Source organism: Marmota monax, unplaced genomic scaffold (genome assembly GCF_021218885.2).
Source record: "Marmota monax isolate L192 unplaced genomic scaffold, Marmota_monax_Labrador192_F-V1.1 WCK01_AAM20220418_F8-fsc00051, whole genome shotgun sequence".
Classification (NCBI taxonomy): Eukaryota; Metazoa; Chordata; class Mammalia; order Rodentia; family Sciuridae; genus Marmota; species Marmota monax.
In genome coordinates, this window is record NW_026695202.1 from 8,990,976 (window position 1) to 9,007,834 (window position 16,859).

General features: G+C 48.3%; 1 protein-coding gene across 1 annotated transcript; it reads right to left on the reverse strand.

Annotated features, from left to right (window-relative positions):
* Window positions 1-588: 588 nt before the first annotated feature.
* Window positions 589-15,118, reverse strand: Eif3d (eukaryotic translation initiation factor 3 subunit D). Its single transcript, XM_046429337.2, has 15 exons — window positions 14,964-15,118; window positions 12,983-13,115; window positions 12,660-12,705; window positions 11,655-11,791; window positions 11,000-11,085; window positions 10,432-10,504; window positions 7,158-7,270; window positions 6,457-6,589; window positions 5,502-5,649; window positions 4,692-4,822; window positions 3,485-3,570; window positions 3,245-3,374; window positions 1,661-1,803; window positions 1,197-1,480; window positions 589-725 (listed from the first exon to the last, which is right to left on the reverse strand). Exons 2-15 carry the CDS (start codon window positions 13,103-13,105, stop codon window positions 712-714), a joined length of 1,647 nt encoding a protein of 548 aa, XP_046285293.1. The 5' UTR covers window positions 13,106-13,115; window positions 14,964-15,118; the 3' UTR covers window positions 589-711.
* Between the last annotated feature and the right edge of the window lie 1,741 nt (window positions 15,119-16,859).

Sequence of the window (16,859 nt, forward strand, 5' to 3'; positions counted from 1 at the left end):
GCTGTTATTTCCATTAGCATTAAATTCTGAAAGCAGGGGTGGCCAGGTACTTATAGAATGCTTGGTTATCCAGCAGGGTAATCACTTCAGTGTCCAGAACAGAACAGCATCCACCCAGAAAAGTTGACTCAGCCAAAACAACCAGAGCTTTTGTGGGCTTTGGCTTCAGATTTTGTCACCTGCCCAAGCCAAGCTTGAAAACAATTTACGAAACCAACACAATCACCACTCCATGGAACATCCATCAACATCTTCCAAGGTGGCATTCTCAAGAGCAGTGATCCTGCCTTGGTGGTGACCCAGAGACATCTGGCCTTCTAAGGCAACAGCCTGGTCTTGCACACGCCAGCAGGCCCGAGGGCTGTGCCGGTGGACTCCTTGCAGGGACCCCCATCACTTACCTCGCAATTAACACTGCCTACGAAAGGATTATTTCGAGGGATTCCAAAAGGACACTCTGGGAAATTCATCTGTACCAGGAGTGCCTCTAGCAATGCTCAAGAATGAAGGCCAGACAGAAGCAGCTAGGCCTCACTCCCTAACCCAAGGGCTGCTGGGAGGAGGAAGAGGCAAACGATGAGGGAAAGAGACCAAGAAGACTTATACTTTATTCCATCTGTCGCAGGGCAGAGGGCAGGAGTCAGACAGACAGGCACCAAAGGCCCTCCTAGGCTCAGCAGAATCAAACTCCAGTGCCACACCACCATCTGGTTAAGTTTCTTCCTCTGAAAGACACAAAATGTTAAAAAAGAAATGAGCCACGCTGTGTGATGTGATGTGCACTCTCCTCTGTGAACTGGTGAGCTGCTTCTGAGGTCCAGTGCCTCTACTCCCAAGTTGGCTTTTGGGAACCTCGTGGGGCTGGGCTATTCTTCAGTCACTGGCCATTGAGGCCTGAGAGGGATTCCATCCTATGTAGCTGCCAGAGCCCACCTTTCCTGTCCAGAGCACCAGCTATAGTCAGGGACCTCCACAGCCTAGCTCCCCCAACCCTAGCAGCTCCTCCAAGGACCTGGCTCCCCTCAGTGCCTTATGTTTCTGAAGGCTCTGGAGGAAGCTCTGGGAGCCGGAGAGGGTGCTAACGTCCCAGGGACTCTCAAAAGGTTTTTATCAAGGGTGACTGTGCCAGTGGCTCCAGGGTTCGTTCCCTTGCCAGCCCCCAGATCCCTGAGACTTCAGAGAGGCTTGCCACACACCTTCTTCTTCCTCTTCCTCCTCTTCCTCGTCCTCGTCGTCCTCATCGGAGCTGAAGGTGCCATCAGGCAGACTGTAGACTCGGATGACCTGCTTGTTGGGGTCCTTGAGGATGAGGTACTTGCCCTCCTCCAGCTTCATGCAGATGTCGATGACACAGCGCAGGATGCCCCAGGCGTTCTCCACGCTCAGGTTGATCTGGCTTGCGAACTCGTTGGGCTTGAACTGCTGGGTGCCCAGGATGACATGGCGGGAGGAGTCCTTCACGTGGTAGCGAGACACATAACTGTGGGGAAAGGGATGTTAGTGGCAGGAGTGGGTGGCACAGAGCTGGCAGTGCTGGCGGTCAAATGTCAGTTAAATGGTGACACCTTGTTTGCTGCTCTCCTCAAGGGAGGAAGGAAAAGATAAGCCTGTCTCTAGCCTCTCAGAAGGCCAGTCCTTGGCCCCCTGCTGGGAATCTCACCCAAGCTTGAGGTACTCGGATCCGGCCAGCAGAGCGCAGCAGGTCCATCGGGCCAGCTTGTAGCTGTTATTCTTTAGCTCAGTGGCAATGACAGCCCCACGCTGAGAGTCCAGCTTCTGACGCCAGTCAACGCCATTGCAGTGCTGCAAGAGGAAGGCCCAGTTAGAGGTGCAAGGCAGGGCCTCCCCTGACTGCTAACTAGGGAGCAGGGAAGGACGCGGCTGATCAGGATTAATACTGTCAGCACATGGAGACAGAGACATGGTCCCCCTTGCATAGTCTGCTACACAGCAGCTACTCAATGGGACAATCCTTTTCTCTAGGCGCCATCCAGATGGGATGGACACACAAAAGTAAAGACATGGAGATGGCATCAAGTGCCATATAAACCACAGAAGCACTTGTGCTATGTGGGTGTGATGGTCAACCGAGCGAAGGCATTGGCAGAGGCTGCAGGGGAGGGGTGGATACTGATCTGAGGCATGGTGGGAAGGACACCTAGGGCAGCCTCGGGCAGGGTGAGGAGCTAAGTCTGAGGCTCCACAAAAGCGGGCACATGTAGATACCAGAAAAGGACCCTAGTGGGGTCTCGGGGCACCTTAATTACAGATGTGGGCAGCTGGGTTGGTCCAGGGTGAAGTAACTGGTCAGAGGTCACATGGTGGAGGTTTCCAATCCTTCTTGGTTCATTGCAAAAAATAAACATACAAGTTCATTTTATTAGCCAGTTAGTTCCAAACTGACTAGGAGTGTGGGTTTGGTGAGGCACCAAAGAGCCCTTCCCTGATCTGTGCTGGGCGAGGGGAGCAGGACACTGGTAGGCATAGGAGGAGCTGTGGTTACAGAGGGAGGTCTGGAGGCAGGCAGATGTAAAACATGAGTGAACAGGGCCCTGTGCCTGGCGATGTCAGCGAACCAATGAGCTGAGTGACAAAACAGAACAGAGAAGGCAGCTGGCCTGCAGCCAAGGCCACAGCAAACCTTCCTTGGTGCTTTTCTGCAGGTGAGGGGCCAAGGGTGCAGAACAGATGGCCCCAGTGTTTTCCTGCTGAATCAAGTGTCCTGAATCCAAGTGTCTGGAGAGTGGCAAGGAAAGCCCGTGCAGCACAAGCCTGGGCCGTCTGAGAACTACCAATGGCCCAGCCACCAGGGACACAGGGTGGGGGAGGATGGGGAACACGTCTCTTTCTAGGTATGTCTGTGAGTCGGTTCTAAGCTGGGTCTTAGGGTTTTAGAGTTCACGGCGAAGGAACTGGATACAGGGATCAAAGCTAGAGATGGCAACGGCTGGAGTAAGGAGGCGACAGAGAGAGCTGCTGGGCCTGCGGGAAACCGCCAGCCCAGACGACAAAAGAGTAGAACCAGATGTGCAGAGAGCAGAAGGTAAGAGGAGGCCAGACAGAAGGTGGAGGAAGAAAGTGCTGGAAGAAGGGGGTGCGGGTGTGCAAAGCAAGCAGAAGCCTTCCCAATGCTGTCAGCTGAACCCTGCCCCCCATGAGGAACTTGGCGGGGAAAACTCCGCTGGCTATGACAACGCACACGGAAGGGAACAGACATGGAGGTGTGCGGGGGGCGGCGCCTCACCCTGGAGTCCCACTCGTTGAGGGTCTTGATGTTGATGAAGGACACCTCCCCATTGGCTCCGGTCATGACGCCGTCATGCTCACAACGGACAATAAGGTCAATATCGTCTCCGAGCTTCCACCTTCGGTAACTGCAGTGAAGGAGGAACTCATTTGGTCATTGACACCCTCCATTTCAGGTGCATCCCCCCAAACAGGCTCTTGTCTCTGCTCCCAGTGGCCCTCCAGGGAGCTGACGTACCGGTAAGCGACAGAGGCGATTTCATTCTTATCCATGTCATCCTCCACAAACGGATTTGGGTTGGGGAAGTTGTATCTTTCCTTCCCCTGCAAAAATGACAAAGCTGTCACAAGACAGTGCTAACTCTGTTCCTAACCCAAACAGCCAGACCCAGCATTTCTATCCCTGGCCTGGGGCCCTCAAGGGGACTCTGAGCTCACTGTGCTTTATGTCTGCTTTACCCCCCACCCCCTGGTTGTCAGCGCCCAGCGGATTAGAACAATGACCCATTGATATAATGAGAGCAACTAAGAACAGAGCAGGGAGGAAGAGCAGGAAGAAAAGATTAACATTAAACAGATACATGAGGTGGGATGGAAAGGGAGAGAAAAGGGAAATTGCATGGTAATGGAGGGAGACCCTCATTGTTATACAAAATTACATATAAGAGGTTGTGAGGGGAATGGGAAAATAAACAAGGAGAGATATGAATTACAGTGGATGGGGTAGAGAGAGAAGATGGGAGGGGAGGGAGGGGGGATGGTAGAGGATAGGAAAGGTAGCAGAATACAACAGTTACTAATAGGGCATTATGTAAAAATGTGGATGTGTAACCGATGTGATTCTGCAATCTGTATTTGGGGTAAAATTGGGAGTTCATAACCAACTTGAATCTAATGTATGAAATATGATATGTCAAGAGCTTTATAATGTTTTGAACAACCAATAAAAAAAAATAAAAAAAAAAAAATAAATAGAACAATGACCCAGCAGCCCTGCTCTCCCCTCACCATGGCACAGAGGCTACCAAGTCACACCAACATGGTGTCCATTATCTTTCGTCTTCCGCTACAACAAAGCTCCCTAAGGGCAGAAGCTCTGCTTTGTTCCCTGCTCTGTCCACAGGACCTAAAAGGATGCATCTGTACAACAAATTTTTTAAAGAACTGAAGGAATCTTCACAACGTGTCTGTGAGAGACAAGCATTATGGGTACTGTAATTTAACAGAGGAAACATGCCTGAGGCTCTGGCGCTAGCAGGTGGTAGACCTACAGTTCAAAATCGGGGAGTCTGACTTCAAGGCCTGAGTTGCAGCCTCTGCTACAGGCAGGGAACACACCGGTCCCACTCGATCAGCCCCACAGTCCCAGGACCTTGTGGGAAGCAGAGGCTCAATACACGGGAGTCAACTAAACGGCACGGTCAGCACCCAGGTGCTTGCCTCACCATTCTCAGGCACTGCTGGGAGAAGTTGTGGTTGATGTAGGTCGCCTCCATGGCCAGGTTGCGGGGCGAGTTAAAGGAATTGCCTTCATCCTGAGGGGGTTCATTGGCTGTCTCACTCACAGTCAGGAGGTCTGCAAAGGGGACATGGTCACATAGGATGTAACCAAGAGTCTCTGACAACATGTACAGCAAACTAGGGGATGTGCAGACCCAAACCAGAGGCCCTTCCCCCCCAAAACCGCCTTCTACAAGCCTGGTCCCCTAAGTGCAGGACACACAGCAGGAGGGAGCAGCCTAGAGACCACCTGACAGTGAACTCAGTCACGACCAAAGTCAAATGTGCTCTTGAGGAATCCCAAAGTGTCAGAAGCACATTTGACTTTGATATCTTTTTAACAAGGGAGCAGCCTCAGACTTCAGGCTTGGAACGACTTTGCTTTGCTTTCATATTGCCATTTTTCTGAGTGACTGATACTCAATATGAGTATCACAGAAAGGCAGCAGCAAAAAGCATCAGTCTAGAAAAACATTAATACGAGGAGGGTCTGAGAGAGAGGAGAGGCCAGAACACCTGCGACGAGTGGCAGCTGAGGCCTGGTGGGGTGTTCTGAGAAGGGACCAGCAAACTCACATTCCCGAGCCTGCAGCACCAGCCCCTTCCCCATTCTCAAGGAGCTGGGAGGGATGCCGATGAGCCATCGCCACCCCAGGGGACAGACCACCTCCTACCCCTCTTTAGTACCAGGGAACTGTTCTGAACCAACAAAATCACCCAAGGCCTCTGAGCTGCTTCCCAGACAGGGTCCTCACCAAAGTCGGAGTTGTCCCTCTTGTCAAAGAAGAGCTTGGACCCAACTCTCTGGACGACAATGTCCCAGGAATACACAGAGCGGGTGCAGCTCATCAGTGTGGCCAGAATGGCATCGGTGGCAAACACATTCCCCTGGGTCTTTGCCAGCTGAAAGGAGGACAAAAGGGAGGTCTGAGGAGACTCTTTCTTAGGCCCGACTGCCCAATAGCATGGCGGGGAAGACTCCTTTGCTCATTGCCCCAATCTCTAAGAACAAGGACGCCTTTCACACCCACATGTCCCCCGTTGCTTGAGAGGCTGCAGCAAATCAGTGGAGACTCTGCCTGTGGTCACCATGCTGGGCTAAGGTGGAACCACAGGCCATGGCCACTTGTTAGTGCTTCTTGATGCTTCCGCCCTGCCACGATGTCATGCGTAAGAACATTTGCTCACTGTTGTGGATGAGAAAACAGCCATGAAGCCAGCTCGCAGGGCTGAGTGGGGGCTCAACACCAGCACGACTCAAGGTCTACCCTCTATGTGCCTGCCTTCATCTAAGTCAATTTAGAGGAATTTGCTCAGGCCAGACACACAATTGGCCCTCTCTTTCTGTGGGCTCCACACCCACAGACACCAGCAAATATCAAAACAACACTGTGTCTGTGCTGGACACATGCAGACTGCCAATATAGTGGAACAATCATTTACGTGGCATTCGCGTTGTCTTGGGCACTGTAAGTATCCTGGAGATGATTAAGGTGTATAAAAGATCTGCCCAGGTTATGTGGAAATCGTATGGCACTTTCCATTAAGGGACTTGAGCGCTCAGCTCTCGGCACTGTGGAGGGGTCCTGAACTGATCCCCGTGTGGAATGCGGGTGTCTGTAGTCCCAAGGCCTTTGCTTTTCTGAGGTCTCAGCTGTAGAAGCCGAAAGCATCCTAATGGGTGGGAGAGGGCCAGCAGGGCATGCGCACCTTCCGGATGACAGGGTCATCTGTGGTGGTGACGGTGTGGAAGATGCGCTTGATGCTCCGCAGGGGCTTCTCGCTCCTGGTGGTGATGCGGTCAAAGGCTTTGTCGTAGTATTCCAGGGCCCCGCAGCACTCACTGAGGAAGAGCAGGCAAGACAGCAAGGAAAGAGGTGAGCCCACTTTTCTTCTTTTAATCATAGAATCCTAAGTCTTGCCCAGAAGTCTAATAAGAGGAAGGGATGGAGGACAGACATCTGGTCTGGTGCTCTCAAGTCCCATAGGCTCAGCTCCATCCATCTGCCCTTTGTAGTGAGGAGCTCTCTGAAATGTCAGGAGAAGCAGCCGCCCCAAGAACTGCTGTCTCCCTCTCTCTCTGCCAAAACTGAAAGAAATCTGGGGTTTACTATGAGTATATTTCTCCTTGCTTTTTTCTTTTTCTCTTTCTGCCGCAAGAGCTGTATAATTTATTTCTCCTTTGCTCAGGATGCCAGGAAGTTGTAAGAAACCTGAAGTTTAGATTAATAAACTTCTTCCTGCTTTTTGGGTTAGTCTTGATTTTTAAAAATGCACCCATTAATCTTAACACAATCTCTTTTGAGTAAGTGGCTTCAGATCCTTTCTATAATTACCAGGGCTTAAGGGAACATCCGCGAAGAGAGTCCACCCCCAGGATCAGGGTGGATAGCAGGAAAAGTGCCACTCACATGTCCTGCGGCTCCGAGACTTCCAAGTAGCGCATCTTCATCAATTGAGGGAAATCCATTTCCTCCTTCACCTCCCAGTCACTGCGGACCTCAACTGAAGAGTCTCGGGGTTTCTGCCGTGGGAAACCATTGGAAAAGGGACTTAGAGTCCATGCAAAATATAAGCAAAAGACAGTTTAACACTAGGAAGGACACTTATTCAACAAATATGGATGGTACTGGCTGTTTTATGAGACAGAATTCTTGACTCCTGGGAGCTTATAACCTAAAAGGACCAAACAGATCATGATTTTAAAAACATAATTCTACGCTTGGGCAATGATTCCACCAGGAACATCCAGAGCTCCTCTGGCGGGCAAATGCAAGCACAGGATCTGGCAGGTTGGATTCCACCACTGCACCTTCGTGTCCTGACTTACCCGTGCTTACTGTCCTCAGTGTCCACACCAGCACTGCAGTGTGGACTTCCACACCAAGGGATGTTACTTAGAATCAAAAGAAAATGAAGTACAGTGGGGCCGCCACAGAGGCAGTTCCACACCTAAGGGTTCTGCATCTGAGGATCGAACAGACCATGGACTAAAAATATTTGAGGGCAGTGGGGATCCTGTGTTCCCCGCTACTCAGGAGGCTGAGGTGGGAGAGTCGCATGAGACCAGCCTGGGCAATGGAGTGAATGTACAGATTTTTTTTTTTTTTGTATTGGGAATTAAACCCAGGGGTGCTTAATCATTAAGCTTCACATCCAGCCCTATTTATTTATTTATTTGGTGGTGCTGGGGATTGAACCCAGGGCATGCTAGGCAAGCACTCTACCAACTGGGCTTTATCCCAGCCCCTATTTTTTATTTTGAGAGAGGGTCTGCCCAAGTTACTTAGGACCTCTCTGAGTGGCTGAGGCTGAACTCATGATCCTCCTGCCTCAGCCTCCCAAGTCACTGGGATCACAGGTGTGTGCTACTGCACCTGGCTCACTTTCTTCTTGTCAGTTACTCCCTCAATGGTAGAATACAAAGTCTACTTACGTAACATTTACATTGTATTAAGCATTACTGGTTAAGCATTCCTAATCCAAACATCTGACATGCTCCAAACTTGAATATGAGCGCTGACAAGACACTCAATTAGTTTCTGATTTTGGATTAAGGATGCTTGATGATGCTATTTTAGATGTTATTCTAAAAGAACCCCCCCCCCCCCAAAAAAAAACCCAACACCCAAACTGGAAGTACTTCTGGTCTTAAGCATTTCAGATAAGCAGATAAGGAATAATCTATGCAGTTACCTAGAAATGATTTAAAATACCCAAGGGCTGGGAGTGTAGCTCAGTGGTAGAATGCTTACCTAACATGTAAGATACTGGGTTCAATTTTCAGCATTGCAAACAAACAAACAAAAACAAAACAGAAGTAGTGGAGAACATGTGCACAGGTCACATGCAAATACTGTCACATTTTATACACAAGGAGTTGAACACCTGCAATTTTGGTATTCCTCAAGGGATTTGGGAATCAATCCTCTGTAGCCACTGCGCCAATACATGCTATAAAATGGATGAAGCTTGAAAACACTATGCTAAATTAAGTTAGCCCTGTCACAAAATATCACACAGAATTTCATTTATGTGAAATGTTCAAAACAGGAAAATTCAGGAGGCACCACAATACCAGAACTTAAACTATACTACAGAGCAACAGTAACAAAAACAGCATGGTATTGGCACCAAAACAGATACACAGAGCAAGTATAAAATAGAAGATACACAGACAAACCCACATAAATACAGTTATCTCATGCTAGACAAAGGTGCCAAAAACATATACTGGAGAAAAGATAGCCTTTTCAACAAATAGTGGGGGGAAAATTAAAAATCCATATGTAGCAAAATGAAATTAAACTCCTTTCTCTCACCCTGCACAAAAACAGATAGAATCAACTCCAAGTGGATCAAAGACTTGGGCACTAGAACAGAGACCCTGCGCCTAAGTGAAGAAAAACTAGGCCCAAATATCCACCATGTCAGCTTACTGACTTCCTTAACAAAGACCTGTAAAGCACAAGAAGTAAAATCAAGAATCAATAAATGGGATGGAATCAAACTAAAAAGCTTCTTCACAGCAAAAGAAACAATCAGTAATGTGAAGACAGAACCTATAGAATGGGAGAGAAAATCTTTCCCACATGCACCTCAGATACAACACTTCACAAAATTGATCAATAAACATGAAAAAATGTTCAACATCTCTAGCAATTAGAGAAATGCAAATCAAAACTACTCCGGAGTCCATCTCACTCCAGCCAGAATGGCAATCATCAAGAATACAAGCAATAATGAATGTTGGTGAGGATGTAGGGAAAAAGGCACACTCTTACATTGCTGGTGGGACTGCAAATTGGTGCAGCCACTATGGAAAGCAGTATGGAGATTCCTACGGAAATGCGGAATGGAACTATAATTTGACCTAGTCATTTCATTCCTTGTTTTATACTCAAAGGACTTAAAATCAGCATACTATAGTGACACAGCCACATCAATGTTCATAGCAGCTCAATTCACGATAGCTAAACTATGGAACCTAGGTGCCCTTCAACAGATGAATGGATACAAGAAAATGTGCTGTATTTATACAATGGAATATTACTCAGCCTTAAAGAAGAACGAAATTATGGCATTTGCTAGTAAACGGATGGAGCTGGAGAATATTATGCTAAGCAAAATAAGCCAATCTCAAAGAACCAAAGCCCGAATGTTTTCTCTGATATGAGGATGCTAACTCACAATTAAGGGTTGGGGGTGGGGGAGAATAGAGGTAATTGGGACTAGACAGAGGGAAGGGAAGGGAGGGGGTATGGGGTTAGAAGTGATAGTAGAATGAATCGGACATTATTACCCTATGTGCATATATGATTACATGATTTGTGTAACTCTACATCACATAGAACAAGAATGGGAAGTTAAACTCCATTTATATATGATGTGTCAAAATGCATCCTATTGTCATGTGTAACTAATTAGAACAAATAAAAAAATATATGTACATAAAAAATAGCTTAGTGGTTGTCTAGGGCTGGGAGGAATAGGGTTACTGCTAAAGAGCACAGGCCTTCTTTTTAGGGTGAAGAAAATGGTCTGAAATTGACTGCAGTAACGGTTGCACAACTCCGCAAATACACTAAACCCACTCACTTTTATGGCATGTGATTATACCTCAAAACTGCAATAAAAAGAAACAAAACTGTACTCCCAGACAGAATTCTGCTGTGGATACAGTACCTGTGACTTTTGGTCCCACTTCTGTCTCACTCCAAATTGTTTCTGGAATTTTTTCTGCAGTCGGATGCGTTCTCTGAAAAGATAGAACATTGTGATCTCAGTGCCGGTTTTTAAGTCAGCGGCCCTTTCTTCAGCTGAACTTCACTATCATCACCGACTTCTCTGAGATGGAAAACGGCCTCCCAGAAAGAGACTAAATGGGCACAAAATGGAGATGCTAGCAGAAGCATGTTGTCCCCAAATACCGACCAGGTGTACTAGCTCAACCTCACAGCTCTGTGAGTACAACAGGGGTCTGTAGGATGCAGCATAAATGGGGCTTCTTAGAGTTGTACCTGGTGGGACTGAGACTGGGCAACCCCAGTCACCTCCTGTCTGCCTGTTTCCCTCCCCAGTGGCCAGGTCCACTGCAGGCAGTCTCCTCCCTGTGCTACCTGCTATGACTGGCTTTAGGAAAGTCCCCTAGCCCCCATGGTGGGAAAGTGAGCCCCCTCCTGTCTGGCCTGGTGTCTTCTGGGAACAGCCTGTATGGGAAGGACACCTTGTGCGGGCAGGGTGGGAGCATCACCTCTCTTTCTGCTTGGCACTCTTGGGCAGCGTCTGCAGGTTGAACTGCAACATGTTGCGCCGATCTTTGTCTCTGCGGAGGTTCCGCTGGGAATTAGGAAAAAGCAACCCTGTCAAGACCCTAGGGATTTGGTGGGACTAATGGGAGGTCTTTAGAGTAAGGGTGGGGGGCAAGGCCCAAGCTTCACATTTCATTCTGTGCTTTTACTCCACAGCATGAACAGATTGGGAGTTTTAGTGGAAGAAATACTGAAATTAGTTTAGACTTAAATCCCCACGACAGATTTTTCTATTGAAGTAAGTTTACTGGTTGTAGTCGGGCTGCTGCTCTTTATGTAATAAGATGCAGCCCAACTGGACCATCGACTTCATAAAGTCCTCATATAGCAATTAAGTGAGGTGACGAATACATGGCACCTTTTTATCTATGACCAACACCCATTCTTAGTGGGGGACTATGATGCTGGGGCTGTTGGTGAACAGGTCTCTTATTAAACGCGTCCCTGGACTTAGTACAAGTTTACTCCAATACAATCTGTCACTGAATAGCCATTTGGGATTCACTAGAAGACCACGATACACTTTCCTCTCTCATGAACATTCAGCAGCAGGCAATGACCAAAGCACAAGCCTCAGGTTCTCAGCTCAGGCTCTACCTGTGCAAATCTCATGCGGTTCCGCTGGTAGGCTGTCTTCTGGGTGCGGGCTGTATCCACCAGCTGGAAGCTGGTCTCATCCTCCTCATGGAAATAAGCATACTGACTCCCACCACCAAACTGAGAGGAGTACTTATCTGGAGGCAAAGGTGACAACATAATAACCATCACCCACAGGGTGTATACATACACATACGTGCTATTCCAGTCTTGCTCTTCAAGTGTGGTCTGGGGACCTGGCGCTGACTGGTGTGCAGCCTCCCACCCGACCCCAGATCTACTAAACCAGAACCACAGCTTTAATAAGATCCCCAGTTGATTCATATGTACGTGGAAACATGAAAAGCCCCAGGCTAAAGAACTTTTCAAGAGTTTGGGGAACTCGAGTTGTCCCATTTCATTCTCCACCTCATCGTGCAAGAATCCGAGTTGAGAGCTTGTGTTTGTGTGTGAGAATGTGGGGCACGCACACCACCACATCACTGTCTGCAGCCCAAGACAGACATGTCTAGTGGACGAGTGACTCTCTTGTGGCCTCAGCCTCAGGTATCTTAACTTGGCACTCCAGGCAGCCACTGTGTTTCAATTGACACAAAAACCTTTTACCTTACTAGGATCTTTTTTTTTAATTGTTGGTCCTTACTAGGATCTTAAACCACGGGATTTAAACCTGGAGTCCACTGATTGGCTTCAGAGGCTTAGTAAATTCCAAGCAAAGAACGTAAACTGGCAATGTGTTTGATAGATTTTTTGAGGGGTCTAAGACTCAAAGTGGAGGAAAACGCCCAGATAATGGTCCACACTGCTTTAATGAATAAAGTTTTGGAGCTATTTTTTCTTTTTTAAATGTCATTTGGGTCCACAGTCAAGACTATCCCCTTAGAAACTATCAATCATTGTTAGCATCTTTCCTTTCCTAGAAAAAAGCTTTCAGACAGAGCTTATTAGAAAAAAGGAACAATTCTCCCAAGGTCCTGGTTTGGGCAGCCAGTTGAAAAGACTTACTTGTGTACCTCTTATCTTGGTATGTGGCCCCTGTCCAGTCTGCAACCTATTGAGAGCAATGAAGAAAGAGAATGCTCAGGTCAACCAGGCAAGTCACTGGTGACCCAGAAAGCCCTGAAAGCAAGGGGACGCCATGTGGTAAAGTATCAGAACTGGCTCGTGATGCCTTTGGAATCCCCAGCACTCCCTCCAGAGGTTATACCCTCTCTCAGCTGCTAGCTCTGTAGGGAGCACAGGACTGTGCTTTTGAGAGAATAACTGAAACTCCTGGAGAGGAGCAGTCACAGCTTAGAAGATCCAGACTCCCGCTGGCAGGCAAGTACCTTTCCCAGCCGATCTCCTTTGCTGAATGGCTGGTAGGGCATATCCCGAAACTGCTCAGGAACAGCACAGGGACCCCAGCCTGAGGGGTTGTCCTGGATCACCGGTGTCATGAACTTCGCCATGTTTTTAAACCTTAGAAACAAATAACATAAGTCACTGCATGAAGGAAAGTCTCAAAGTATATAACACCCTCATATGGGGTAAAAACAAAAATGCTAAAATTCAAAGAGAGTACACAAACAACCCTCAGCCGTCTAGCTACTTTTCCTCATCTTTCTTTGAATACTTAAAACTCAGAAACCTGCCAACAAAATTGATTTGCCATATTTCATTAATTCTAGAACACTTCGTGTAGCTTTTATTTCTTAGTGTCTCGTAAGTTAAGGGTGTTTCTTGACTGGTGTCTTGAAGATTTGATGAAACAGTAACATTTTCTGATGGGTAATAACCACCTTCTGGTTTTCAGAAATATTTTCATCAAGGCATATAATATTTAACTGTGTATATCACAGCACCATTGTGAAAGTTCTTCTAGTTAACATGTGAAAAAACACCTTCTTTGTAAAATGCCATACAATGACTAGCTCTCAGTGCTCACACACCAATTCATTCAATCCTCCCAACAATCTTGTGGCCAGTATTATCCCCACTTTCTGCAAAAGGAAACTAAGGCAAAGCGAAATTAAGACACTGCCCAAATTTACAATGCCAGTTTATGGACAAGGTCCCAGAGGCCACACTCTGCATAATGGTGGAACTCATGGAGAGTAAAAAACTAGAGGCTCTCTAGCAGATACTTAACTGTCACTGCCTATCAAAAGACTATGAATTCAGCATCCAAGGTTGACACTCTGAAAATGCTCAGGGGAATTCCCAGTCCATTTCCCCAACATTTCCTGGAGGCTGGAAAGCAATCAAAGAGCACCAGCATAGTGTACTTAGTAACTCTGATGCCCACTGCTTCTCTGAGGCTGAGAGATGACATTTGGGTGACAGAACAGTGACTTTATCTGGGAACTTCAGCCTCCAAATCTGAACTTAAACTAAGCTACATGAATAGAACAGATGGGAAGGGGTGGTGGTCTTGAGCAATTCACATTAAATAAATCTTTATGAGCTTCAACCCTGTTCCAGGCATTGCATGCCACATCCTTTAATGTCACTAATTTCTGGCGCCCCATTTTAGAAATAAAAATTTGAAGCTCAGACAAATCAAGCAGTTAATCTGCCCATCATTTGAAAATAGTTTTTGACTTCCAGGGTTATCTGCATAACTCCAGCTTTCTTTCATTATATCATAGGCAGAAAGGAATCTGAAAAAAATTGGGTTTTAGGTGATACCTAACACCACAATGATGACTTAGACATTAAAATCCAGTTGTCAACAGCACTGTAAAATAATGCGAACAGAAATGAAATTAGGCCATTCAACTAAAACGATGTGACAGCTGCACTGGCCACAAGGACAAGGTAGTGAGGCACCAACTGGGCAGTCGGCGGGTCTGGTGGCCATACAGATCCCCGGGCTCGGGTTGGGGTAGGTGTCAGATCAGTGGAATCTGGTCTTCTACCTTTGCCGTCTAAATCACAAAACAACGGAAGGAAACCTCCGTGAGGTATGCTCAAGGCAGGGGTCGAACCGCTCGGCTGGGCACCCAAACACCCCACTAAGAAACTCAGGGAGACTTGGACCCTTTAGAATGGTCTTGTGGCCCCAGTGGCTTAAGTCAGACGATGGAGTTCACCCAGCCCTCGGCCGCCGAGCGGAGTCTAGGGTAAGGGACCTGCCACACGTACATGTCCCGCACCCCACAGTGTGGCGGGCCTGGGACCACTGAAGGAAGATTCCTGCCCCGCCCAACGGAGGGAGAGCGACGGCAGGAGGGGACGTAAGGGGCCTCTTCCGGGAGGTCCCGAAGGCCAGGCTTCACCCGAGCTGACTCTGGAGGTCCGTAGGACCATACAAAACACGCAGCTCACCTGCAACGGCCTCGGCCCGCCCGGATGGCGACAGATGGCCCGGGCCAAAGACTTCTCCAGCACTGCACTCCAAGGAACCGGGAAAACAGAGAACATGCGCACTCAGAGGCCGGCGCCGTAAACACGACCGGCACTGTCGTAAACGCCTGCCTGCTTCTTCCGGATTCGGCGGAAGAGCGCGAGAGCCGTAAAGCGAAGGCGCACCCGGAAATTCATCGCTGGTCTTTGCCAGGCTTCCTCTTTAGCCTCTGAGGCACCAAGACCCGAGAGACGTGATTACGTCAGGCTGCATCCGGGGACGTCCGGAGAGGGCGTTCCCGAGTGGAAATATGGCTGAACTTGGTGCCGGAGAAGCTGGAGGTGGGGCGAGGCTGACAGCCACGCTGTGTCCCACAATGCTCCGCGGCCTCGGCCCCGCTGCCTCCCACAGTGCCCCGCGGCGCCCGCGCGCCTTAACCCGTAGTCCGCGGTGTGGCTTTCGTGTCCGGGGGAGGCCGAGCTCCTCCGCTCCTGCTAGTTCACAGGGCGGGAGTCGAGGCCCAGCAGGTAGTGACCTGCGAAGTTCAGGCGGCTAGTTTCAGGGCGGCCTCCAGGGGACAAGCCATTGTTCCGCAGCTCTCCAACTTACTTTTCTGAAAAACTTCAGGGTCGCTGATTTAAAAAAAAATCAGATTGCAGACCCGGGGATCTGCTTCTTAATCAGCCATGGAGATTCCGAGGACCTTGCTTCAGGGGACAGCAGTGCTGCCCTCTCTGCGACCTGAGTTTGGGGAGTCTGCGGGCTAGGTTTTCATTAAGCCCGGGGTCCTTTCTGCCTGGCCCCGGGTTCCCTTATGTTTCTCAGCCCGTCTCCTTTATCGGACCCTGTATCAGTTACGAGGTCTGATGTCCAGACCTTGCCACTGTGTGGCCTTCACGGCCCTGGGCCTCAGTTTCCTTCTCTTTAAATTGGAGGTGATGATAAGGGGTTGCTGTGAAGGTCAAAAATCAAAGTATGTGAAAGTACTTGTAGTTTCAGGTGATTCCTGTGAACTTGGATAGATTATTTGACCTCTCTAAAACGTGTTTGTTTATCGGTAAAATGCGAATGTTGATAGCAGCACCCCCCTGCCCCCCAATAAAATGTCTCCCAATCTGCCCATCTTCCAGTTTTGCTCACTTTTGTTAGTGGTGCCTGGGGCATCGTACTCATGCACCAGGTACTTCAGGTACCTTGTCAGGAATCCTGGTTGGTAATGGCTTATCATTTTCTTCCCATATTCAATTCTTCAGTAAGTCGCCTATTCTACTATCAAAATACATCTTGAATGCTTTACCACTTTCTGTTTGTGGTACTGGCGATGAAACCCCAGGCTGCTTTACTACTGAACTACATACATCCCCAACTCCCACCCATACTTTTTTTGAGAGTGGAGCTAAGTTGCCCAGGCTGGCCTTGAACTTGAGATCCTCCTGCCTGTCTACAGAGTAGCTGGAATAACTGGCCATCACCATGCCTGGTGAATGCTGTCATTTTTTACCACCATCTGTCTTCATGCTTGGATCCACTACTCTTACTCCTTTTGGGTTCCTTTTCACATGGTGGTCAAAACATTCTTTTCACAATCTCCTAGCAGCTTCCCATTATGTACTTAGAGTGAAATAGGATTATCTTCCTGTGGCCTGTCTGGTTCCTGTTTACCTTTCGATTTCGCATCCTGCCATCCTGTATTCTTCCCTGCTTTTCTTTTTGCACCTCAAATATGTGGTCCTTATTTCCCTCTCAGCAGGATTCTGCACTTGTCCTCCTGCCTGGTACTCTTTCCTCAGGCTTGGTCTTGTTACCTGTGTCTCTGTTCAAGAGTTGACTCCTGCACTGGGCATGTAGCTCAGTGGTGAAGTGCTTGCCTACCATGT